The sequence below is a fragment of the Bufo bufo genome, chromosome 6 (genome assembly GCF_905171765.1).
Source record: "Bufo bufo chromosome 6, aBufBuf1.1, whole genome shotgun sequence".
NCBI classification, from domain to species: domain Eukaryota; kingdom Metazoa; phylum Chordata; class Amphibia; order Anura; family Bufonidae; genus Bufo; species Bufo bufo.
The window spans coordinates 269505279-269532357 of NC_053394.1; the positions used below are offsets into that span (position 1 = coordinate 269505279).

The 27079-nt window shown below is 40.7% G+C and overlaps 1 protein-coding gene across 2 annotated transcripts in view; it reads right to left on the reverse strand.

Annotated features, from left to right (window-relative positions):
* PALD1 (phosphatase domain containing paladin 1) overlaps positions 1-27079 on the reverse strand; it is a 323151-nt gene that overhangs the window by 108097 nt on the left and 187975 nt on the right. For both annotated transcript variants that reach the window (XM_040439040.1, XM_040439041.1), the window contains 8 exons: positions 25473-25568; positions 22120-22254; positions 20953-21069; positions 18180-18359; positions 16707-16904; positions 13708-13848; positions 11294-11365; positions 4681-4821 (listed from right to left, as the gene is read on the reverse strand). In XM_040439040.1, coding sequence (XP_040294974.1) covers positions 4681-4821; positions 11294-11365; positions 13708-13848; positions 16707-16904; positions 18180-18359; positions 20953-21069; positions 22120-22254; positions 25473-25568 — 1080 coding nt within the window. The remainder of the gene's footprint in view (positions 1-4680; positions 4822-11293; positions 11366-13707; positions 13849-16706; positions 16905-18179; positions 18360-20952; positions 21070-22119; positions 22255-25472; positions 25569-27079) is intronic.

Consider the following 27079-nt stretch of genomic DNA (forward strand, 5'->3'; position numbering starts at 1 on the left):
GGCAGCTTACACTGGATATCTTTCCTCTGATTCATTCCAGACCACCTGCTAATTTTTCATATGGCACGACTCAGGCACGATATTGGACAGTTTTTAGAGCCAGTTATGAGACATGACTCATACCAAATATTTTCAACAGGTGTCTTAGTATTGTATGTATTGGCCTGGATTACAGTGGTGCCAACAAGCAGAAGCTAATGAGATCAGGATCATGTTACTGCTGCCTTCCATCTCTCTCTCCCTTTCTATGACCCGTCTATAGGCGTATCACCTATAGACGGGGCCAGTATTTCTGAGAAACCAGTAATGATGCTGTTGCATATGTGTGAGATAAAGGATGATAACTTAACATAAAAAATAACAGGCATATACAATGGGTATTTTTAGATCTATAAAAAAACTAAAACATGTCCATGTTTTGGGGCCACTAAATCACCAACATGTTGTTATGTAGGTAGGCCCCAAAGCTAATGTCAGGATCCCTTAAAGGCAACCTGTCATGTTGAACATGGTGCCTGAGCTGCAGATAGCATATTGATGCGGAGTAAATTGACATATAGTTTTGTGGAGAAAAGATTCAGCAAAGCTTGTAATTTAGGCTACTTTCACACTAGCGTTCGGGTGTCCGCTCGTGCGCTCCGTTTGAAGGGGCTCACGAGCGGCCCCGAACGCATCCGTCTGGCCCCAATGCATTCTCAGTGGAGACGGATCCACTGAGAATGCATCCGCCTGCCAGCGTTCAGCCTCCGCTCCGCTCAGTGAGCGGACACCTGAACGCTGCTTGCAGCGTTCGGGTGTCCGCCTGGCCGTGCGGAGGCGAGCGGATCCGTCCAGACTTACAATGTAAGTCAATGGGGGCGGATCTGCTTGAAGATGACACCATATGGCTCAATCTTCAAGCGGATCCGTTCCCCATTGACTTACAATGTAAAGTCTGAACGGGTCCGCTCAGACAACTTTCACACTTAGAAAATTTTCTAAGTTTTAATGCAGACGCATCCGTTCTGAACGGATGCGAACGTCTGCATTATCGGAGCGGATCCGTCTGATGAAACATCAGACGGATCCGCTCCGAACGCTAGTGTGAAAGTAGCCTTACTGATCTAAATTCCTGCTCATTCTGTGCTTTGACGTCAAGGAGTCGGCTCTATCAGTGATTGACAGCCTTCCCAGCGATAGTTGTCTATTACTGATAGGACCACCTGAGAGAGTACACCATGACACATCATCATCATGGCGACTACCACTTCCATGCTCTGCTCCAGCTCCTCAGGGGCTCTTCTGCATACGATAATACAGGATGGCGGAGATCTGCTGTTGTCACCTGATGTATGAATAAACTGTGCACCATTATGTTGGTAGACTCTTGATTCCTTCTCTTATGTCTTCCTGCTCTCTGTCCTTCAATTGGTGTATCGTCCTGTTGTCGTCATCTTATGTATCCCCTCTAATCTATGGCACATGAGCTGCCAAGTGAAGTTTCTCTAATAGGGCATATAGACCCTCCCGCCCCACAAATCTGGTTAACACAACGTTTTCTTCTCAGAGATTTTTTGTTTTTTTCAGAACCTTTCCATGTGGAAGCGTAATGAATATGAGACAACTCATTCAGTCGGAGTTTCCGTAACCAATGGAAAGTCATTAGTTGACCGACTTCATAGGAGGTCTAATTTTTACGTAAGACCTACCCACTGTCTTTCCTCCTCATGTCAACCACACAGAGACCTTACTGAAGACATGCCTAGATGACAGCCTGACCTATTTAAGAACACCAAAAGCATTACTCAAATTTTAATTCATTAGGTCCCTTTGATACAGGCATACACCACGACAGTGTGAAGAAAGATGAGTGAGCCAAGAGGTAATGCATACATCATTTACATCACCTGTATGCTGAGAATGGAGAGAGCAGCACATTGCGATTGCCCCCCTGCCCTCTCCATTTATAGAATACTGTATTCTGCTGATAGAGTGGGAGGACAGCTGCCCTGCACTATTGTATGAGTACATCCTATGCAGAATAGGTATTGGTGCTATATTTGGGAGTAGCTGAAGATGCTGATCCATATCATATCAGTGAGCAGGGAAAATCCACAACTATTACAGAAGTTGTCCACACCAATCTATGTTCCTATATAGAATATAGCACAGCATTTTATTGTAAGACTAGATACTTTCCTGGTTTAAATTCCTCCCCATTATCCAGCACTCTACTTGCTGGAGGCCAATACATACTTAGGATTACTAACAGCGGAAATTTGGTACAATATTACTGTCTATAAAATCCTTTAATATTCTGGTGGCATTGAACACCACCATTTACCTGATAGACATAAAAAAATAACATTTTGGTAATAAAGTTAATATGGCATATAATGTGTAGTCACTAGCTGAAAAAGGAATCTTGTCCTTTCAATTATGTTTTAAGAAAATATTAGAGAATAACATAAAAAAAGAAGCAGATTACTTTGGATTCACTCGTGTTAATTTCTGGAGTGATCTGGACAGATTGGAGGACTGTTAAGACTAAAGCTGGCCATACACATTATACTTTTGTCAACCGATCCTACCAAGAAAGCCTGGTTTGGACATCACACTTATGTGTGTGGAGAGCTTTTTATTCTCCCCTGACAGATGATGTCAGGGGAGATGAGGATCAGGCTGAACTGTCTGGCAGTGACTCTCCCCATAGCATACATAGACACATTTGACCTAGCTCAACGTGTATGTGTATGGTGAAGGCATTAGGGAGATTGGAGAGAAAGCTGTCGCTGAACAATCGTTAGGTCAACAGCTATTGAACGTGTATAGCAGTCTTAAGTTAAATTCTCTGCCGATTCCTCAAAAATTAGTCAGCTATTCCAGACAATAGGAGAATTTTACTATTCCTGAAGATGGTATGAACTATCTTGGACATTTATGGCATATCGATAGGATTTGCCATCAATGTTAGACAGGTGCAGGTCTCACCTCTGGAACCTGCTCTTCTCTCTAGAACGGAGCCCCAAAGTGAAGGGGAAGCAGTCATGCAAGTGCGTCCATTTTTCATTCCACGCTATGAGAGCCAGTGCTCGGCAGTGCCATAACGGTCAATGGAGATGTGGTGGCGCTTACGTGGCTTGCTCTCCATTCACCACTATGGAAGTTCTGAAAATAGCCAAGCACGCTCACTAGGCTATTTTCATAAGTTTCATAGCAGGGAAAGCAAGTGAAAGCCGAGCATGCACGGTGTGTTCTCCTTCACTTTGGAGGCCCTGTTCTGGAGATGGGGCAGGTGCCAGACATGGGACTCACATCTATCTGACACGATCCTAGCAATATGCCATTAATGTCCCAGATGGGTATACCTCTTTAAGACCAGATTTATCACAGTGGCTCATGAAAAATTTGGTGCATAGATAGAATTAAATAAGGGGTTGGGTCAGCACAACCTGCTGCAGGTGCACATCACTATGGCGAAATACATATACAAACGGAAAATGCAAATGTGATCGCACACTACATCCAGCACTCTGCCCTCCATGCTGGATGAGACATTGGTTTATATTTTGGCCAAAGCATAGTAAGCCACTCACCGCGTCAAGGCTGTCTCATGAGTGGTCCCTAACTCTTGTTCCTACCTGTTCATGGGCCATGACAGCCACATAAAATCCAGGGAATGCAGGTCAGCATGCAAGCCAAGTACACTTTGCTTGTAACCCCGTCCGGTGCCATTACAGCTTTCATCGGATCCAGGGATGCAAGTACCAACATGCATGCTGAACCTACCATATACTTCTCCTGGAGCCAGATGGCTAATGGTAGGTTCTATACAAGCAGACTCAGTTTTATACTGACTTTAAAACCAGCCTCAAGGACAGATTAACTGGTCAGGTGTGCAATGACTCCAAGGAGATCGCCACGCCTCCAATATATACTACAAAGAAAAAAATAAGGGGTTGGGTCAGCACAACCTGCTGCAGGTGCACATCACTATGGCGAAATACATATACAAACGGAAAATGCAAATGTGATCGCACACTACATCCAGCACTCTGCCCTCCATGCTGGATGAGACATTGGTTTATATTTTGGCCAAAGCATAGTAAGCCACTCACCGCGTCAAGGCTGTTTATGTGGCTGTCATGGCCCATGAACAGGTAGGAACAAGAGTTAGGGACCACTCATGAGACAGCCTTGACGCGGTGAGTGGCTTACTATGCTTTGGCCAAAATATAAACCAATGTCTCATCCAGCATGGAGGGCAGAGTGCTGGATGTAGTGTGCGATCACATTTGCATTTTCCGTTTGCATAGATAGAATTGTCTGCTTTCACACTAAACCACCCCCCTTTTCCACAAAGGCATGTCCCCTTGATGAACAAGGCACAGTTGATTTTTTTTTTTAACTAGATGCGCTACACTGCACCAAATTTAGGCGCAGTTTATGACAAGGGCTAGGTGCACTCACATTCATAAATGTGGGTCAGTGTATTCAATGAATGGCTTCCAGATTGCCCTAAATAATTTGGAAAGGAAAAAGTCACCATGGTGAATGATATTTCTGCCCTAGAGCTTTGATGTACATCTCGAACACTATGCAGCCAAGGAAAGCAATTCCAATAACTTAAGACAATAACCAGACCATATACATATCTTAAGAATATGTGCTAAGTATTAAGAAGGAAACATGATCACTCACCTGACGGTAAGTGGAAATGATGATCTCTCGTAAGTGATAATGCATAGGAGTCATGGTTTCACTAACAGTGTCAAGTGCCATATCAACTTCTTTCTTAATTTTGTGTCCATCTGGCAGCAACTGAACAATCTTCATCACTACCTGAAACATGAGTTACACATATAAATCACTCAATACTGCAGGACAATTTCTTTATTTATAATGGGCGAAGCAAGTGAATCACCCATCTGTCTTCCTCTAAATGCCCCACCAGAGTATTAATTTCTGAATGCTCATTCTAAAAAGTGGCTGGAGCACACCCTTATTATGCCATTTTCTTTTTGTAAGCAGGCTCATTTACATTGCTTATAGTACAATTTACTTACACTTAAATAGACTTTCATTATTTGTATGATTAATTTATGCTCATAGATGGAATCAGCGTCAAGTCCAATAAAAAATAAAAACTCTGCAAGTAAAAACTGCACATGGTTGCCCTCTAGTGGTGATAAATGTGCAATGATGACCATACACAACAACATTCTACAGAACACCATGGGGTTGAATTTTTCAACCAAACTGGACCTGATAAAGTCAGGAAGGCTATGATGTTGAACATTGGGTCTTTTCAGGCTCATTTAAATGGTCACGTGACCATGGATGGTTTCATGACAGCCCTTTCCTGTCAAAATATACCAATTTGTCTGACAATACCAGTTTCATTTCAAGAAGATGGGGATAAGATATTGAACACGCATGCACTGAGATATCCATGGAGTTCCAGGCCATCCTATATATAGCAGCATATGTGACCATTGTCAACAGACTAAAAAACACAAATGCTTCGTGACCGTATCGAAATTCACAGAAGCTCAAGACAACTAGGTTACATTAGCGCCTATGGGAGACAATGATATGCTTAAAGGGGTTTTCGGGGTCACTAAATTGATGACTTATTCTTAGGATAGGCCATCAATATCAAATTGTGGTGGTCCAACTCAGCACGCGTGCTAATGAGAGGTTTGAAGTGACCTCGGCACTTGGGCAAGCACTGCAGTCTCTTCATTATTAACACTGCATGCCATCCACTTAGTAGTACCTCTGCAAGGTACTGCAGCATCGTCCCATTCTCATGAGTGGAACAAAGCTGCAATCCCTCACACAGTCGCTATTAAGTAGACAACTTGCAGCGTACAATGGAAAGGCTTCAATACTTGCCCATGTTTAGTCCATCAACCTGAAAATGAAGATAATTTTTTTAAATGGTTGAATATGGAGAGGGGGGTAGGGGAGTGGAGTAAAGCTATGGGAATTGTATTATTATAATTTATGTTTTGTACTAGTAGACAATATTTTTATGTGACATTGTATGATAATGTATAGCAAAATTAAAAAAATGCAAATGACATGATAATTATTGTAAAGCTTTGACCATGTGGGCAGCACTATGGGTCAGCGGTTGGCACTGCTACTTTCCACGGCTAGGGTTCTGGACTGGATCCAATAAAGGACAATATCTGTACGGAGCTTGTATTTTCTGTTTTCGTGGGTCTCCTCTGATAAAATTTTAGAATGTGAGCCCCAGTGAGACACGTACTAATAGGTGACAATCTGTATATGAATAAAAGTATAGTAATAATTACAATTGACTCTCTTCCTGACTCAAGTGCTTGACTTAGCCTCAACTATTTTTTGGAGGTGTATAGGCCATTAAGAACCCAGAAAAGATTTTCTTTAAAAAAACAACAACAAAAAAAAAAACACACCAGATGCAGCTATCTTTTTTCAATAAATCTAATAGGCACATTAGACACAGATTCAAATTTTCTTTTGAACTTGTAGCATATATATGGTAAGCCAGACAATCATGTTTTATGCAAGCAATTTACCTAACCATTCATGTGGAAAAGAATAAAAATGTAAGCATATACCTTCACAATAAATTAAAAATAACTGGAAATAACTGGAAATAATTGGAATTAAATGGAGCAAAAACAAAAAGTTGAGTATCCACCTTCAACTTTAGGCCAAATGGAAACCTTATGCAAGAGTGTGTTCAATTTTATCATATTATCTTTTCAAAAAATACCGTACCTGTAGCTATGCAAGGGCACATATATGTCATGGAACCAAGTGGTTGGGAGGCTGGTAACAGCTACTTCAGGCTTGTAATGAAAACATTGGGGGAAGCCCAGAGGATATTGGTGGACACCATTTCCCTTACATAAGCTAGAAAAGTGAAGCACATCTTGTGTGTTTAACTGCTACTTCCTGTAAAGAGTCTGTGGGAGGTCCTGCTGCGGCATGCCACACATCTCCACGTGGGAGTATTCTACAGCAACAAATAGTACCTGGCATTGGATCAAGCTAAATAACATAAGATTGTAAGCTGTGGATTAGACCCTGCGGCAAGATGACATGGAAGCCTCAAGCACACATTCTTCACCTTGTGGGTGGCATGAAGAGGTTTGGCAGGAATGAGAATAACCCATAAAAAAAATATAAGGTAATGCCTTGCTTAACAATTATGAATGAGTTCATGACCGCCATTTGTCACTTGACGTGACATACTAACCAAGTCTGCTTAAATTATATTAGTATTGTAACTTTTTTTCTTAAAAGAACAGTAAAAAGGCATACGTTTAGAACTAAAAATCCTCCTCCTTCATGTAGTATACAATTCAGCCATCTTATCATACAATGCCTAACTGCATTGAGATTGTATTGGTCAAAGGCCAGCTAGATCCAACAGTACTTTCTTAGAGTTCTGCTTATGGAGATGGGTATACTTTTATACATCTTCTGATAGGTTAAGGAGATGAGATGTCATTTGTAGGTCTATGAGAAAGGACGGCATTTCATGGCTAAGATATATCACCTCCTGATTGGGGTGGGGTTACAACCCCGGAGAACCTCAATGATCCTGAGAATTAATGGTTCGCAGTGCTGGATTAGCACAGCCTCCCCTTCTAAGTTTTTCCTGCACAGTACCGCTCCCAACCACCCGATGTGCTGGGGAAACTGCAGTGCATTCCAATTGAAGTAGAAAACAATGAAATGGTACACAATGCCATACCAGCCCAACTGCCCCTACATTCTCTGTGGGGATACCGGAGATTGTAGAAATCCTACCCTACCGATATACCAGTACATTATAAGATGTGAATTCTCCTGTAAGGGGAATGTATCCACCACGTTTTTAACTAATATTAGATACTGACACACATTCTTTTTTACTATTCTGTTTTTATTTTCTGACTTCCATTTGTTAATTTACTTTACTGGAAGCACCATGACAGCAACCAGCTATGCACATACACAGTATACGGAATTGTGTAGTTTCAATGTCTGTTTCAGGCGCCGGAGCTACTGCAAACAGCTAATCAGCAGCGGTACCAGGAGACGGACTCGTACCAATCTGATATTGATGGCTTATCCTAAGAATAGGCAATCAATAATTAAAAACTGGACAACCCTTTTAAGGTACCCATACACATTAGACTGCCATTGGCTGACCTCACCATTTTTGCCAGGATCCAGCCGACAATCTGATGTCCATAGGGAGCTCACGAGTCTCCCCCGACAGATGATGCTGGGGTAGAGAAAGACTGGGAACTTTAATATTTAACTCTAACTTTTTGTTCTTCCGGGAGATAAGCCGGTATTAGAGGAATTTAGCAGTGGCTCTCTCCTCCTTATCCTCCTCCCTCAGCCAAGAAGCATGTGTATGGTGGAGCTGGGAGAGATTGTTGACTGACAGATATTGAAGGAGTCAGTGAAAACTGTAAAATTTCAAGATTTTATAATACAGGTAATAACACGGGTGATTAAAAAAAAAAATCTATAAAAATGTTTTTAACATAAAACTTGATTTAAACAACATTACTGGATTACCAGTGTGTACCATTCAGCCCAGTGGGGCTTTTATACTGATTATTTCATTAGATTCCAATGGTCCAAAGAGGTCTATGCTAAAAGCTGCAGCGCCATTGCACTCAGAAGACCCTTTTATCAGTATTGCAGACCCTTTTATTCTGGAAATCAGAAGGGGTCCCAGACCATGGATACTGCCATCACACATATTTTTCTAACTGGCACATTCAATATTGACTGTTCAACAGTGATGTATCACCCACATTCTACTTAATGTAAACTCAAGGGCTCGCATCCCTCTTCCGACTTTCTACAAAGTTTGGCATTTGTGTATACATAGGCATGGTGTTGCAGGACATGAAGGTGCTATAAAAATGTAAAAAAAAAATTGGGTTTTCATTTACATTTCATGTACATGTAGGATGAAGAGTTGTTTAGCTGACAGCTGTTCTACTAAACTCACATGCCTGTTCACTTTGGCCATGCATTACAGTTTTTTTAATAGAAAAAAATGAGATAAAAGGCTGCTAGACTTCTGCTTAGGTCTTGTGAGAAAAGACCCTTGTTCTTCCATCAAGACACATTACATTGTAGGTGGATACTGTTAAAATTGTCAGGATCCTCTAACAAATATGGCCAAATTTAGAAACAGAATCTGCTCTTGCTATCTGGAAACGGTCAACAAGTTTTATAAATGGTAATCCGATATATGGATGTTCATGTGTTATTGTTATTGTATTGTGAAAATGCTAAATCATAATAAAAATATTTATTAAAAAAGTGTCCTAACAGAATCTATAATTGTTGGCCAAACCCAATGACCATATGCATGAGGATGTCAAATTCGTCCCCTAACTGCAGTAGAAAGTAGGCTTTGTAATAATAAAACCTAAACTTTTAAATACTTATAAGTTACGCAACTTTCTAATATACACTGTGGTTTCGATTCCTCACCATTTTAAAGCGATTGGTTTGCAATCAGCAAATGGGAATATTCTTTATTTACATTCAGATGCTGAGAATCTATGTAGACTTTTACTGCTAAAGGTGCCATACACCACAGTCTAAGGATGAGCAAATCAATTCTACTGGTTTGGAATTTGTCCCGAATTTCCTAAAAAGCTCGGATTCAATCAAACCCGAATTGTTTGCGATTTGTTTTGGAAAAATCTGAGAGAGAAAGGAGAAAGCCTAGTAATGCTACTCCGGGTTTCTGGAAAAGATATTAAAATTAGATTTCCTAAGCTTATCTCATGTCAGCAGATGTAAGATATACTAATGTTGACTGGCTTACGATACTCCTCATGCATACTTAGTGCCCTACATTTCAATTTTTGCCTCAGGCAGCAGGAAGGCTATGTGCTTCCCTGCTCCCGGCCACAAAGCACCGAGGGAAGGGGGCCCAGGATGAACTCTTGCACCAGGGCCCATGACCTTTTAGCTACGCCCCTGCCCAACCCTACTTTCTACTGCAGTTAGGGGACAAATTTGACATCCTCATGCATATGGTCATTAGGTTTGGCCAACAATTCTAGATTCTGTATGGAAACTTTTTTTAATAAATATTTTTATGATAATTTTGCATCTTCACAATACAATAACAATATAAGCATGGTGGCATAAAACCATCAGTTAGAGCAAAAGATCAATATATAGTAGCAGAAATCTCAGGTTTTATACAGAAAAAAAATTGGTTTATTGAGCTAAGGCATAGAGGATCCCTAGGTGGTCAAGCATGAGTGGGTGGCCTAGGGGAGTCGAAGTTCAAATTTGGATTTATCTTGGGTGTCTGCCAAAATAAATGTTAATTATTAATTGATCACATACCAACTGATATGCCTCTAGACTTCACAAAGGTTGAGAGTATTTATCTTCTATGCACAATCATTTATTTAGCAGCAAGGGGAAAAAGTAATTTTCCTAGAGTCTGAGGGAGATTTTTTCAACCATTTTATTTAAAGGGCTTCCTGTGGCCTTTTCCATATGTGGCAGCCTGTGACTGAATACATGAAACTATTTGAATGATATCCAGAAACTACATAAGCTATTCTAGTAGGGACAAGACGCCACATATATTAAACCTTAAAAGATGTCTCCAACAACAGTATGTTTTGTGTACTCCTGCTTGTCAAGTAATGTGGAGCCAAGATATGATTTCCATTTTGAGACACAGAAAAGCTGGGTAGAAGAAATGAGTTAGGCAAGACTACTCTAGCATGTGTGTATCCCAAGCAGTAACTTTCAAATGGGGTTCCCGTGAAGAACAAGAAGTATTTTTGAGGAACGTGGAAATAAAATGCTTGAGTTGGAGGTAGCAGAAGAGCTCAGAGGAAGGTAATTCATGCCTGAAGTGAGAGGAAGTAAAAGATACCCGCAAATGACAAAAGGTGGTAGATTCTAATAAGACCCTTTATTTGACTATTCTCTGAATGCCTCAGATGGTGACCTCTACTTATATAATATTAGACAACCTCTTTAAAGTGGTGGTCCTGCTATTTCAACCGATAAGGACATCAAAAAGAGAAGGCTCCCCTATAACCTGTACAATAATTAGGAATAATAAAGAATATAACTACTAGGTAGGTATGAGTAATGAACTTGGATGACACACAGGAAAAATGCAATATGTTCACATACCACATGAACACTAATGTGACAATGATAACCACTATTCTAGGAAGCCATCTCCCACTCATGCCAGCCCCAACTGCTTATACACACATAATAGCATTCGAAAAGCAAATACTGAGAGGTGTCTTACCTCAAATTCTCCTTTGGTATATTTGGCATCTGGAACACTTACAATTTCATCCTCACTAATTTCAGGAATGCTCTGCAATAAAGATAGAGAGGAATTTTGTGAAAGGCAGCACACACTCTGGATCACTATTACACAATTATGTACACTAAGTCAGCTCTGTTCTCTGAACTACCATTACATTTTATTAACTAATCTAGTAAATGAAGTGGACATATCCTCATTTAACTGGAGATATAGATGGATGATGAATCTTAGTTTAACTCCTTAAAGGGATTCGGTCATGAGATTTTACCCCTATAACCTAAACATATGCTCATGTCCGGAGTAATAATAAGAATCCTAAGCTGGCATTATTAAACTTCACTGTGGCTCTATTTGCACAAAAAAATGGTTTTTATAACCTGTCAATCACTCACTTAAGGTGCCCAAGGGGAGGTCCATTAATATAGGGTGCCCGGCCGCAGCCCTCGCCGTCCGGCGACCAGCGCCGCATTCCTAGCTCAGCGTCGCCTCCGCAATCCTACCTGTCCCTTGGGCCTCCCCTTGGGCACCTTAAGTGAGTGATTGACAGGTTATGAAAACTTGTTTTTTGTGCAAATAGAGCCACAGTGAAGTTTAATAATGCCAGCTTAGGATTCTTATTATTACTCCGGACATAAGCATATGTTTAGGTTATAGGGGTAAAATCTCATGACAGAATCCCTTTAAAGGGGTTGTGCACTTTTGGGTGGGTTTTGGTAGATCTGCGAAAGGAAACCAATTTACCTGCTTTCCAGCACTGGCTCAATGCGCCTTCATTCCCCGACCTTGGCTGCTCCGCTTCATTCCCAGGATGTTAACCTCTGTTTTGATGACGCTGCAGTTAATTGTTAACCGCAGCAGTGACCTTCTCCCCTTGTGTCATGTGAAATGGTCACATGACACAAGAGGAGCAGGTCCCCACTTTGGCCAGCAATTGACTGCAGTGGCATCAAAACAGAAGATAATGTCCTTAGAGTGAAGCAGAGCAGCCGAGGCCGGGGAGAGAGGAAGCAGGTAAGTAGGCCTCTCTATGACTTTCTGATAACTTTTGATTTAATTTTTTGGAGACAAAGTGACCAAAAGAGTGATTTTTTTAAATATTTATAAACCTTACAATGTGGGTGGTAAATAATACACCATTTTTTATTTTACAGTACAAGTCGTTATGGATATGACAATAACAAATATGTATAGCTTTTTATCACTTTTTTTTTTAAATTACATAATGAATAGCATCTGAATGGGAAAAGGGCAGTTGATGCTTTAATTTTTCTTTTTTCTATATTTTTGTTATTTTACATTGTTTTCACTATTTTACACTATGGACTTAAAAATTAAAAGGGCTCAATCACTAGTATAATCAACTGTAATACTTTTGTATTTCAGTATATTATGCTAGACAGCAATAGTGTACCTTCCATGAATTCATACCATGCGATTGTTATGGGGCCTGTGGGAAGGGGGCCCAGATCTGACCTCTTTCTGCTCTCAAAATGAGAACACTGCATTTTTATACAGCCCCCATTAGTAGGAGCTCAATGAGACTTTTACAGCTTGCATTGCAGTCAATGGTAACTGTATGAATTCCTATGCACTGAGCTACCCCTAGTGGTGACTGCAGGCAGGCAGTTGTGTAATACACTGAGGGAAGCCACAGTCATAGAGCTATATTGGGAGATTTTTCAATATGTGAATTCATCATAAATATGGGGTTTGTGCTTTGAGTTCTACATTATCTAGGAGTGTATGCAGACTGAGAAACAGTAGGGGAAAGGGGGGCCAAATACTAGGTTTTGCTATGGGGCCCTATTCGATCTGTCTGTGCCCCTGTTAGTCAGTCTAATGATGGTAGGAATCTTAATAGACCCTGCCTATAGCAGGGTGTAAAACATGGAAGACATGGGGGTCTGGATTAATTTAGGCATCCTCTGCCACGAAAATGCACCAGCGACTGCCAATGACTATGTGTGGACTGTGGCTCTGACAAATCCTTTAACCCCTTGAGATGTTGCAGTCGCTATTGATTGTGGTATCTAAGGGATCAAATGGCTGGGATTGGAGCTAGCTCTGATACTAGGGAGACAAAGCTACTGGCACCAATTGTTCGAGAGTGAGGAGATCTTCCAAAAAAAACAGAGCTGAAATCTGTGCGGTGGTGGCTACAGCCAAGATTAGGTGGCTGCCACTGTAGAAGGACAATGTAGATGCTCTTTAACTATGTCATTAAATGTGTTCAATATATTTTTCGATATTTTTCATGGTCATACTTAGAACTTCCCAAAAAAATAAAAATAAAAATATAGAAGTGGATGAGCGTGAAACCAATTACCAATCAGACTTTGTTTGCAAAAGCCTACAAGAACATTTGAGCTTATTAATGATTCAATACGTACATTGAAGTGCCAGAGTATCAGTAAAGCAATGACCATTGCAGTCGTAGTCCTCCCTCTGCCGCCATGACAGTTGAATACAAAAGCTGAATTAGAGTCCTCAGCAAGGATGTTCTTCATAGCCTTAAGAATCATGTCAAAATCCTGCATGACAGAAAAGATATAAAGTCATTACAAGGTACTGTCCAACATACAGATGAATGGTTTTACAAAAAAATGCCCAAATGTTCTAAACAATGGGGGAGATTTACTGATCAAAATCAACCAGAATTCTGGTGTAATTTGCACCAAAAAACTGGCGTACAAACTATGCACTACATTAATGAAGCGTTTTAGACATTGGTATTCACTCATCTGACAAGGGGTGTGGCTTATAAAAGGGGTGAACTATGAGAAAGGTGCACGAGAAGCAACATTGTGCACAAAAAACTGCACCAAAATTTTGGCACAAGATTCTGGCGTAAAGTAAGCCAGCTAATATTATAGGTAGTGTAAACCTAGACTAGACAGTCTAAAGGTGTGCCAGATTTATAATGCGTCGTCAGCCAGAGTGTCTATTCTACATTTACACTATCTAAAAATTAGACAGCATTAGTAAATCTGCCCCATAGAATGAAAGTTTTCAGAGGATTCACGGTCATCACACATTGACTGCAGGAAACAAAATACTGCATTCCATCATTAAATTATTGCTCTAACTTACATTTTCAGTAATTAGCAAATGTATTCAATTTCATACCTTTAGGATAACTTCCCTCAGACTAATACAATGCAATAAGATATTTTATTTTACATCATTAACCCCTTCAAGACCAGGCGATTTTCAGTTTTTTTGTTTTTTTGCTCCTAGCCTTCCCAAAGCCATAACTTTTTATATTTTTCCATTCATATAACTGTATGAGGGCTTGCTTTCTGCGGGACAAGTTGCACTTTCTAATGGCACCATTTATGGTTGCATACAATGTAGTGGGAAGCAGAAAAGAAATTCCACATGGGGTGGAATTATAAAAAAAAAACATAACCGCTACAGTTTTATGAGTTTTGCTTTTACAGTGTTTCCTATGCAGTAAAATTGACCTGGTACTTTCATTCTCCGGATCAGTAGGATTACAACAATACCACATATGTATAAGTTTTCTTGTGTTTTAATACTGAAAAACAAAATAAAAACTTTGGAAAAAAACTAATTATTTATTTGCATCACCATATTCTGACCCCCATAAATTTTTTATTTTTATGTATACAGAGCTGAGTACCGTACTTTTCATTGATACCATTTTGGGGCGTGCATGACTTTTTGATCACTTTTCATAAAAAAAATTGTGGGAGGTGAAGCAACCATAAAATGGTGAATCAGCCAATTGTTACTTTTTTCCGTTTTGCTAGGAGATAAATATTTGCATATTTGAATACTACTTGTGATACCCTTGATGTTTATTTTTTTAAGTGTTAATTTATTTTTATGTTCATTTTGGGGAAATGGGGGTGATGTGAGTTTTCATATATATAATATTTTTAAACCTTTTTTTCTTTTTACACTTTTTAACAGTTCCCATAGGGAACTATAACAAGCAATCATTAGCATTAGCAATCATTAGCATTGGAGTCTATGAGAAATACCCTATGTTCCTATGGAGCCCTGTCTCAGGCAGGTTCTCCATAGAAACTAGTGTGTGGCAGCCTCGTATCACTCGGGAATGCAGAGGGTGCTGCACACACACTCTGGCTACCCCGATCCTTGCTAGGGAGAGCTAATGCACGGCTGGGAGCACACGCTCCTGGTTTTTGACCTCTCAAATGCCGTTACATTTGGCCATGGCATCTGAGGGGTTAAATGTAGGTAATTGACGGTATTGTCAATCTCATACATTAGTCCAGGGTGCCTGCTGTTTAAAAAAGTAGGCACCCAGTAGTTATGGTACACATTGCGCTCACGAGCAGGCACAATTTTTAAACACCCGACCACCGATGTTAATTTACGCAAGTCTGTCAGGAAAGGGTTAAAAATTGTTCAGCTTCTGAAAGTAGATACTTATATGGTCAATGCTAGGACATATGCATGAAAGGATACCGGAAAGGTGTAGTATTGGTTTTCACTACATTTTTCAAACCAGCACATCTGAATATTTCTATAATTGTATGTAATTAAAATGTAGTAATTCCAATGAGTTATTAAATGTATCTGCATGAGACCACCTGCTGTTGGCATCTTTGCTTATTTTTCTGTCCACCTTGCTGAGGCGGTCGCACATGCTCAGTTTCATCCTCAACTGCCCCCAGACCTAACTAATGCTACAAAGAGAACTGTAGCAGAAACGCTACAACCCCTTAAAAAGGACACAACGCATGACAAAGGGCACGCCTAATGAGCTGCCAGCTTGAAATAAATCTTCAGATCCATGTGAGGTACTAGGATGGTTCTAGTCTTGTTAAGAAGAGAATGTCATTTACTATATGAGGTCTGAACCCTTTTAAAGGGTGTATGCCATGATTGATGTAAAAAATGAAATTCAGACACAAAATACTATATGAAAATCTCTTTCTAACAAAATGAGACACTGTACCACAAATGGATAAAGAGATCTCCGCACGTATTGCTCCTGCTGGTCTGCTAGATTCTATTTAGGCTAGAAGCTCAGAGGCATGTTCGTTCTGCTGTAGCCCTTTCCTTGCAACTCCCACAGATTCTCACAGTAGATATGGCTGATGGCAGTTGAAGGATGGAACTGAGCATGTGCGACCACCTCACTAGGTAGATGTGGACATACATAAAAACTCCAAGGGGCTCTATTATAGTGACTTAAAGAGAATAGCTCATATCTGGGGCATTTTTGTAACAGAATGTAACTTACCAAAGTAACTAGTTTTTCATATTGAATTATATTAAAATAACATTTAAGGGTAGCAAAACCCCTTTAATGTAGAATTTGTAATAAATCCCCAGAGACTTTTTTAATATAAGTGCCTGGTCGACTGTTATTTAATAAATCCCTCCGTGTTACCTGTTCCCTGGGAGCGCAGAAGTCAGGAATGGGGATTCTTTTATACACCAGTCCGGGATATGTGCTTCTTTGGTGGTTGAAAATTTCCTGCATTGTTTTACATGTTTTGAACATCTTCATTTGCTTCTCCTGTTCAAGGTAAACTTCCAACCATTTTTGGGAAGTCAGAATATGATTTGTTATCGTGGCTTCTAATTTCTAACAAAAGAAGTAAAAGGAAATGAACACATTTATAGCGTAGAATTGATTTCACTGGTACAATATCGATACATGGTTCTAGACATATGTAGAATCAAGTACAATCATATCAAAGTAATAAATACCTAGACTGATTTAAAATGCAGAAATATAATTTTGAAAAATGGTTCATTATTTTCTTTATCATATCTGTGTTTGATAGGATTTGGAACTGCAGCTTCCTCAGAGGTAGTCTCCCTGTTTTCTTTGTTATCTCAAGATTTTAACTTATCGGCATCCCTGAAGATAGGGATAGGTGTCTCATTGAAGGGGGACTCCCACTAATCACAAGAACAGGGACTCTCTGTCCACCCCGTGTTCTGGCGCTCCAATCTTCTCTAGAAGACTGCTGGAAATAGCCTAGTACTGTAATCACCACAGCAAATTCAATCAATAGGGGACACAAAATTGTAAATATCTGAAATGATTAATCAACATTAGCACATTATATTCACGTGTCTATAGAATATCTTCAGCAGTGTCACCTACCTGATGAAAGTTAGCAGGCACTACAGATGCAGATCATTGCTTATAGCTTGTAGAAAGAACTAAACTACTGTATAATACATACTTAGACAAATCTCCAACTAAAAATAAAAAAAAGACTGAACAGCTGGATATTTAGCAGAATACAGCATCTGCACCTCTCTATTTATTGTACACCCAGATGCAGATGTCCGCTTCCACCTCACCAGTAAGGAGGCAGAACCCACATCCACCAGACATTTATGGCATATCCACTACTAAAGTGGAAATATCAATTTAACTGCATTTCAATAGTAGTTTCCTCCAGATGTTCCTTCTATAGTAACAGTCACCTGAACCAATCCTCTTCAGTCTATCACTTTGAGTATAATGTGTTGGACAATCCAGTATTATTCACTTAGTTCATACTGCCCCCTGGTGTCTTAAGTTAGGACAAGACAAGAGCCATTAACAGCAAAACTAATAAATGAATTTATCTTTAACGATCATATTAGCTAGATGTGGTAGAGTAATTTCCTTTGATATATAGCAACCATGTAATTTAATTAATATAATTTTATTTAATGTAAAACCACAAGCATTTTGTAATCAACACCACTGTAAGTTATCTCCTTCACTCATCCCCTCCTAATTAGGAAGTGAAAATTAGCTTTTATGTTTACTTCTACAAAAACTTACCAAAACACAGTATTTAACATAATTACAGCATACAATTAGGCTTTTTATTTGCAATAAGAAATGGTGTATCACCTCCAACTGTTCTGATGTATTGACAGGTACAGCAATAGGTTGTTCCAAGTTGTCCTGCTCCCTTGGAGTGTATATTTGTTCATTGCCTTCCAGCACCACATCTTCTCGTAGGTTCACCCACAGAATATTGGAGTATTTCCTCTTTGCATCAGTCAAGTAGTTCAGAACACAACCCATGGCCTGCATACAATGGCAAGTTGTAGTTTAAAAATTCATAAGAGAAATTTGAACAAAAAAGTCTAAAAAGGGCACTGCCATATTTGAATATCCTACCTAATGAAGGTCCCAAGAAGTGATACACGGAGTGCCTATATTCCTGTATTGAAGATTCATGGTACAGTCTGTATACCACATATGGATTTCTGACGTTTCAGTTTATTTGTAATATAATTTAGGGACCGTGGTGATAAATTATTTTATAATATACTTAATTAGGAAGCTTCTTTTTTCTAGAAAACAGGGTGCAAAGAGACTTCTTAGCAAAGCTCTGACAGAGGTGCTAAGGAGAGTCAGTCTTCAGTGTTCTTCTCATCACTGAAGATACCTGCAACATACAGAGGCTTTCACCCTGCCTCTTGTCACTACCCCAGTCCCTATGTATATGTGTCCTAACTATCAATGCCCATCACCTTGCCTATCTGATTTAATAGACTGAAGAAAGACTCTCCTTAGCAATGCTCAGTTAGAGCTTTGCTAAGAAGGTCGTTAAACTGAAGTGACAGTTACACTTTAAAGGGATCGTGCCGCTAATAGGACATCCCCTACCCACAGGAGATGGAATAAATGTTTGATCCTTGGGGGTCCATTAGAAAGAAGTGGTGGTGCATATGTGCATCCTCCACTCCATTCACTTCTATGGGACTGCTAAGCTCAGTGCTCACAGCAGTCCCACAAAAACACATACACACCACCACTCCATTCTCATGGGGCAATTCGGCAGGCACTAGTGGACCCCCGTTCTTTTAAATGCTGGGAGAAGGGGGGTCCTAGAAGTTGGAATTCCAACAATCAAATACTTATCCCATATCCTGTGGAGTGTTATTAGTGGCACAACCTCTATAATCTAGACTGTAAGGTTAACTAGGACCAAAGACCAGCAATTCTGGGGGCAACCTGTCAAAATGTATCAAATATACAGTACAGACCAAAAGTTTGGACACACCTTCTCATTCATAGAGTTTTCTTTATTTTCATGACTATGAAGGCATCAAAACTATGAATTATCACATGTGGAATTATATACATAACAAACAAATGTGAAACAACTGAAAATATGTAATATTCTAGGTTCTTCACAGTAGCCACCTTTTGCTTTGATTACTGCTTTGCACACTCTTGGCATTCTCTTGATGAGCTTCAAGAGGTAGTCCCCTGAAATGGTCTTCCAACAGTCTTGAAGGAGTTCCCAGAGATGCTTAGCACTTGTTGGCCCTTTTGCCTTCACTCTGCGGTCCAGCTCACCCCAAACCATCTCGATTGGGTTCAGGTTCTGTGACTGTGGAGGCCAGGTCATCTGGCGCAGCACCCCATCACTCTTCTTCATGGTCAAATAGCCCTTACTTTCAAAGTTTTCCCAATTTTTCGGCTGACTGACTGACCTTCATTTCTTAAAGTAATGATGGTCACTCGTTTTTCTTTACTTAGCTGCTTTTTCTTGCCATAATACAAATTCTAACAGTCTATTCAGTAGGACTATCAGCTGTGTATCCACCGGTGCCTACTTTGAAGAACCTAGAATATGACATATTTTCAGTTGTTTCACACTTGTTTGTTATGTATATAATTCCACATGTGTTAATTCATAGTTTTGATGCCTTCATAGTCATGAAAATAAAGAAAACTCTTTGAATGAGAAGGTGTGTCCAAACTTTTGGTCTGTACTGTATATAAAAAGCATAGATGAACATTTATTATTTATATGTAAAAAAAGTACAAGTAGGAACACATAAATAGAAATTTAAATCAGATATAGGCCTCATGCACACGGCCGTTGTTTTGGTCCGCATCCGAGCCAAAGTTTTGGCGGTTTGGATGCGGACCCATTCACTTCAATGGTGCCACAAAAGATGCGGACAGTACTTCGTGTGCTGTCCGCATGCGTTGCTCCGTTCCGTGGCCCCGCAAAAATATAACACGTCCTATTCTTGTTTGCGCTTTGCGGACAAGAATAGGCAGTTATATTAAAGGCTGTCTGTGCCGTTCCGCAAATTGCGGAACGCGATCCGTGTTTTGTGGATCCGCAATTTGCGGACCGCAAAACACACCACGGTCATGTGCATGTAGCCATACTCATGGTAGATTTAAGGGGGAAAAAGTCTAAAATTTTGGCGCATGCAATTTTTGTGCAAAAATGTGTTATATTCTGATCTAACACTACGCTCACCTCTTTTGAAGTGGGTAGGAAAATGGCCATGCTTAGCTAGGTGAGCAGCTGTGCACCAGATTTATCAAATGCAACTTTCTGCAGGGGTTCTAGTCCCTGGTGAGTGCACAGCAGGATATTGGTTGGCTAGGTGAGAGGTCACTGATATCTGTCTAGGAGGAGACACTTCTTCCTAGATGACCGCCAAATTACATACTCTTTCCCAGAGAGCATTGTGTGGCCTACAAGACTCTCTACGCTAACTGGCAGACTCCACAAGGAGATAGGGTACCCCCTTTGACTTACTTCAAAAAAGTCAAAAGGACTATGTGATAAAATAAATATGTACACACAAGTACATGAATAATTATACATTCTAGTGAACAGAACTGCACATAAAATCTAATGCACCTTTGAGTTTGGTTGAGCGGTACCATAAATAGCCATCTTGGGTACCCTTCGAAAGTTAGCTACACTCATTTCCTTTACAGTGCTCAAAACATCAGGTGAAAACCGTTCATCCAATATCTGCAAAAGAAAACGGATAAGAGTGTAAGTATAAGAGGATGGATAACATGTCTCTATCACAGATAGAACCTATTATTCAGGCACCTTCCTGTGCACTCGCTGGCCCTAGGAGCCGGAGGGAGCATGCACAACCTACAGGCAGTGAGATGCATAGTTGGCAAGAAGCAGGCCGTAGACTGTAGATGGAAGGTACAACGCTACTCCGGCGACCGGGACTTCCAGGTAGGGAGAGGGAGCGCTAGCGAGACTGGAGTGCAGAGGTCCTAAATCAAAAAAGCTATCAGCCATGTCCACCAGCACAAGAGGAGTGGCGATGGGCACAGACCACCCCTATATCACTCCTGTGCCCTAGCCATAGAACGGGGTTCATTTTAATTCAAGTGAATAGGTTAAATTTACAAGAGCTGCCCATATATATAACTGACGATTGCAAATCTAATGTGTATTGGGAATTCATCACTGTCCGCCAAAGGGGATGTTGGGGAAATGAGGAATAGGTATATTAAAAGCCATGCTTTGTTGTACCATAACATAAGCTACTGTCAACTGTGTCTGACAGCACTCTTACTGTTGAAATATACATGCATGTTTCGCTAATCTACGGTAAGCCTTAATGTTTATGGTATGGTCAAGGGGAATATCAGTCAGCCAAATAACCATTGGACCTACTGCTATTTAATGTGTAGACCTTTCAGCTTACAATTTACAAGCATGTGCTAATGTGTTTTGTAATGCAGGGTCAAATACACGATTCCCCATTTTAGAGAGTGCTTGTCAGTTTTCATCTAAATTCTCTACTGGTATCAGTCCCGGTTAGTTCTGTGCATATCAGGAAGAACTCAGGAAGAAACTAATTATCAAACCCATGTAGACCAGTGCTCCTCAACAGGCTGTTGCAAAACTACAAATCTGCAGGTTGTCAGGACATGCTGGGAGATGTAGTTTTGCAACAGCTGGAGAGCCATAGGTTGGGAAAGACTAATGTGGACATTTGTACTGCATATCCACTCCCATCCCCCCACCCACACACAGACACACCCAAGTACTTACCAATACCCGTGTTCCTTTGGTTATTAGCTCCCCAGATAAAGTGAGTTCAGACAAATTCATGGCAGCTTGAAGCCTGTAAATCCAAGGATGTACACACATCCATCGACTAAAACTCAGTGCAAAAGCCAAGGGATACTGAAAAGAGGACGACAGACCGTTAAATACATTGGTGGTTAGTCCAGTGAAATTTGGATGATACTTATTTCTTACAAAAAGTTTAACAGTAGTCAATCCATTATAGTACAACTGGTCAAAGTCACTATGAAAAAAGGCTATTAGAAAAAAATATTTTGGTTAAAATGCTATGACAAACTGCTCTTTAGGAGCCCATTTCATTCATAAATATGAATAGAAATTTCAGATTTTGTTTTCATCTTTGTTTTGATTTCATCTCCTTCCAAAGGTGAACTGGACAAACAGGAGTCTTCAAAAGGGTTTTCTGAGATAGCTCATCAGTATCTTATCGGTGGTGGTCTGACGCCTGGTACCCCCACCGATCAGCTGTTTGAGCTCATGTGAGCGTTGCCTTTTCCGTACTCCCCAAGCACAGCGCCGTACATTGTATAGTGGCTGTGCTTGGTATTGCAGCTCAACCCCATTCACTCCTAGGCCACGTTACCGATAAAAGTGACGTCACTGGCCAAAGTTGTGAGAAGCCCGCGGTCCTACTGCAAGTGCCACTCCCACTGATCAGATACTGATGACCAATCCAGAGGATAGGTCATTAGTATTAACATCTCAGAAAACCCCTTTAAAAGTGCCACCTATCATGAGATAACGCACTATAAATAAGTAATAACTCGAAGGAGGCAGACAGGAAGAACTGACAAAATCTCTGCGTTGCGGGATCTCAAGTAAAGTTTAAAGGGACACTTCTATCAATTTTTTTTTTAACATATTACTAACCTACACTCACCTAAAAAATTATTAGGAACACCATACTAATACGGTGTTGGACCCCCTTTTGCCTTCAGAACTGCCTTAATTCTACGTGGCATTGATTCAACAAGGTGCTGATAGCATTCTTTAGAAATGTTGGCCCATATTGATAGGATAGCATCTTGCAGTTGATGGAGATTTGAGGGATGCACATCCAGGGGGGGCACGAAGCTCCCGTTCCACCACATCCCAAAGATGCTCTATTGGGTTGAGATCTGGTGACTATGGGGGCCATTTTAGTACAGTGAACTCATTGTCATGTTCAAGAAACCAATTTGAAATGATTCGAGCTTTGTGACATGGTGCATTATCCTGCTGGAAGTAGCCATCAGAGGATGGGTACATGGTGGTCATGAAGGGATGGACATGGTCAGAAACAATGCTCAGGTAGCCCGTGGCATTTAAAAGATGCCCAATTGGCACTAAGGGGCCTAAAGTGTGCCCAGAAAACATCCCCCACACCATTACACCACCACCACCACCACCAACAGCCTGCACAGTGGTAACAAGGCATGATGGATACATGTTCTCATTTTGTTTACGCCAAATTCGGACTCTACCATTTGAATGTCTCAACAGAAATCGAGACTCAGCAGACCAGGCAACATTTTTCCAGTCTTCAACAGTCCAATTTTGGTGAGCTCGTGCAAATTGTAGCCTCTTTTTCCTATTTGTAGTGGAGATGAGTGGTACCTGGTGGGGTCTTCTGCTGTTGTAGCCCATCCGCCTCAAGGTTGTGCGTGTTGTGGCTTCACAAATGCTTTGCTGCATACCTCGGTTGTAACGAGTGGTTATTTCAGTCAACGTTGCTCTTCTATCAGCTTGAATCAGTCGGCCCATTCTCCTCTGACCTCTAGCATCCACAAGGCATTTTTGCCCACAGGACTGCCGCATACTGGATGTTTTTCCCTTTTCACACCATTCTTTGTAAACCCTAGAAATGGTTGTGCGTGAAAATCCCAGTAACTGAGCAGATTGTGAAATACTCAGACCGGCCCGTCTGGCACCAACAACCATGCCACGCTCAAAATTGCTTAAATCACCTTTCTTTCCCATTCTGACCTTCAGTTTGGAGTTCAGGAGATTGTCTTGACCAGTACCACACCCCTAAATGCATTGAAGCAACTGCCATGTGATTGGTTGACTAGATAATTGCATTAATGAGAAATAGAACAGGTGTTCCTAATAATTCTTTAGGTGAGTGTATATGTGAATATGTTATGTAATTTTTTTAAATACAAAAAAGGTTGGATGGTATTCTAGATATTTTTGAAGTCATTCCATGTGTTCTACTTCCTTTCCTGGCTCTAAGTTCTTCTTTGTTTGAGCTTTTAGCACAGAAGACAGTCTTACTTAACTCTCTCAGTCAGGAAGGAAAGGGGGATGAGATACTCAATTAGAGCATCACACAGTACACTAATAAATGCAATGTTCTTCTGTGGAAATATTTATCTAGGCCAGTTGGCCAGTATTAAGAGAACACTAGAGCCCTGATACGGTCATTCCAATTCTACACCTATTATGATGATATCTCGGCAGATAACATCTCCCCCTCACAGCAACCGTAAACTGACAATGGATGACCTGTCTATATAGGACAGGGTAGCCCAACCTACGGCCCTCCAACTGTTGCAAAACTACAACTCCCAGCATGCCTGGACAGCTTACAGCTATCAGCCTACAGCAGGGCATTGTGGGAGTTGTAGTTTTACAACAACTGGAGGGCCACAGGTTGAGCAGCCCTGGTATAGAAGGTGTTCTAATTTGTGCTGACTGCTACAGAAGAACTGTATTTTGTATTTAATCTTCAATGGCATATTATGTAAAATAGCAACAAATTCTAAAAAACATTATTTTTTTTATGAATATTGAGTGTAAAGGGCATCTGTCAGCAGATTTGTACCTATGAAACTGGCTGACCTGTCGCATATGTGCTTGGCAGCTGAAGGCATCTGTGTTGGTCCAATGTTCATATGTGCCCACATGGCTCTGAAAAATGAAGTTTGAATACATGCAAATGAGCCCTTAAGAGCAACGGGGGCCTTGCCGTTACTCCTAGAGGCTCAGCTCTCTCTGCAACTGCCATACCCTCTGCACTTTAATACACAAGGCCAGACAGTGCAAATGTGATCATGCCTGCCTGGCCCTGTTAATCAAATTGCAGAAGGAGCAGCAGTTGGAGAGAGCTGAACCTCTAGGTGTAATGGCAATGCCCCCAGCAATTTTTCTCAGCAATGTGGGCACATATGATCATGGGACCAACACAGATGTCTTCAGCTGCCAAGTGCACATGTAACAGGTCAGCCAGTTTCATAAGTACAAATCTACTGACAGATGCCCTTTCTGATGGAAGTGTCCATTTAAAGGGTGAGAGATTGACCCTTATTCATGCAATTACCCTAAATATGACGTACCTGCTCGTGAAGGTAGAAGTTGAAAGCTATAAGGTAAAAGTAGCGCTCAAGGCTATTGAGGGTTCCTCGGAGGAAATATTCTTTGGTACTACTTCCCTGAAAGAAGAAGTAAATGTCATATTAACACCAGAAATCCAACATGGAGTACATACAGTGTATCATTACACCTCTCCACTGCCCACACATAACACCGGTGTAGTCCTATGTTAATGCTATGACTAAGACTGTTGTGGTCAGTCGAAACACCTACGTTAAACACCCCTTTCCTGTCTGGATTTTAATATGTTCCAATAAAGTCTACATTTGATTTTAAGACGTTGAGGCTGGACATTCACACTTCTTTCTACGCCTATATTGAAGGTCTATGTGGATACTCAAGTAAATGGGTCAAGTCGTGGCACCCTCTATACCACTCTACAAATCATCTCCTTTGTAGCACAGAGGACATGGACTTGGATCATATTCAGGTGGATTTCCTCCTGTTCTCAGAAACATACTTGACTGAATTGGTTTCCCAGAAATTACCCTTAAAGCCTCTGTGCATGAGTACTGCGCTGCAGAATAATAGGGTGCTATATAAACTACATAGAGTAAATAATAGTATGGATACACAGTAGTAGAGATTATATATTATGCAGATGAAATTTGAAATAAAATAAATATATACTTCATGCATCAGCTTCATGGAATTACTCCATCCAGACACCCGGCCAGTGGTAAAATAGTTAAAGTGTTGAGAATGACGCCTGCTAGATTGCTGCTGCTTATAAAGTCTCATTCCTTCCTGACGTAAATCTTATGTGTTTAAAACTGTTATTACTACCGTGAGCTGTGAATAAACAGCTATGCAGATTCAATTTATGGTCAAGTCAAAGTAATTTTCCACCGTCACCGACATCATGCAATGTTCTCCCAGTGGACCTCCTCCCCACAGCTGAACTACACTGCGCTTCCACTGGTTATTAAGTGGTTAAGAAGAAAACGTATCCATAGATGGAGGCGTTCTTAGAGAACAAGAAGTGCTTAGTTGCTAACAGTTCAAGGAAACCTTCTTGATCCTCATACTAACAATTAGCTTGGAAGTGGGGAGGGGGGGGGGTTCTAAATTCAAATCTGGCCAGTATGCCAAAAGCATACTGTATGGATAAAGAAAAAAAAAAAAAACTGTCACCTTTAAGGTCCATTCAGACGTCCACAAATGGGTCCGCATCTGTTCCGCAATATCGGGAACGGGTGCAGACCCATTTATTCTCAACGGGGCAGAACGGGATGCGGAGAGCACACTATGTGCTCTCCGCATCCACATTTCCGGAGCGCGGCCCCGAACTATCAGGACGCGGCTCCGCAAAAAAATAGAACATGTCCTATTCTTGTCCGCAATTGCGGACAAGAAAAGGCTGTTCTATGGGGAGTGCCAGCCGGGTGTATTGCGGATCCGCAATACACCACGGACATGTGAATGGACCATTACAGTAGTTGCCTGGTTATTGAAAAACAGAGAAAATAATAAACAATAAAGTTGCAAGAAACTTAGTTTCTAAAATCTTCCTCTGATGCCCGTTTACATTGCTCCTGGATGTAAATACCAGGGAGGCATACATACTATC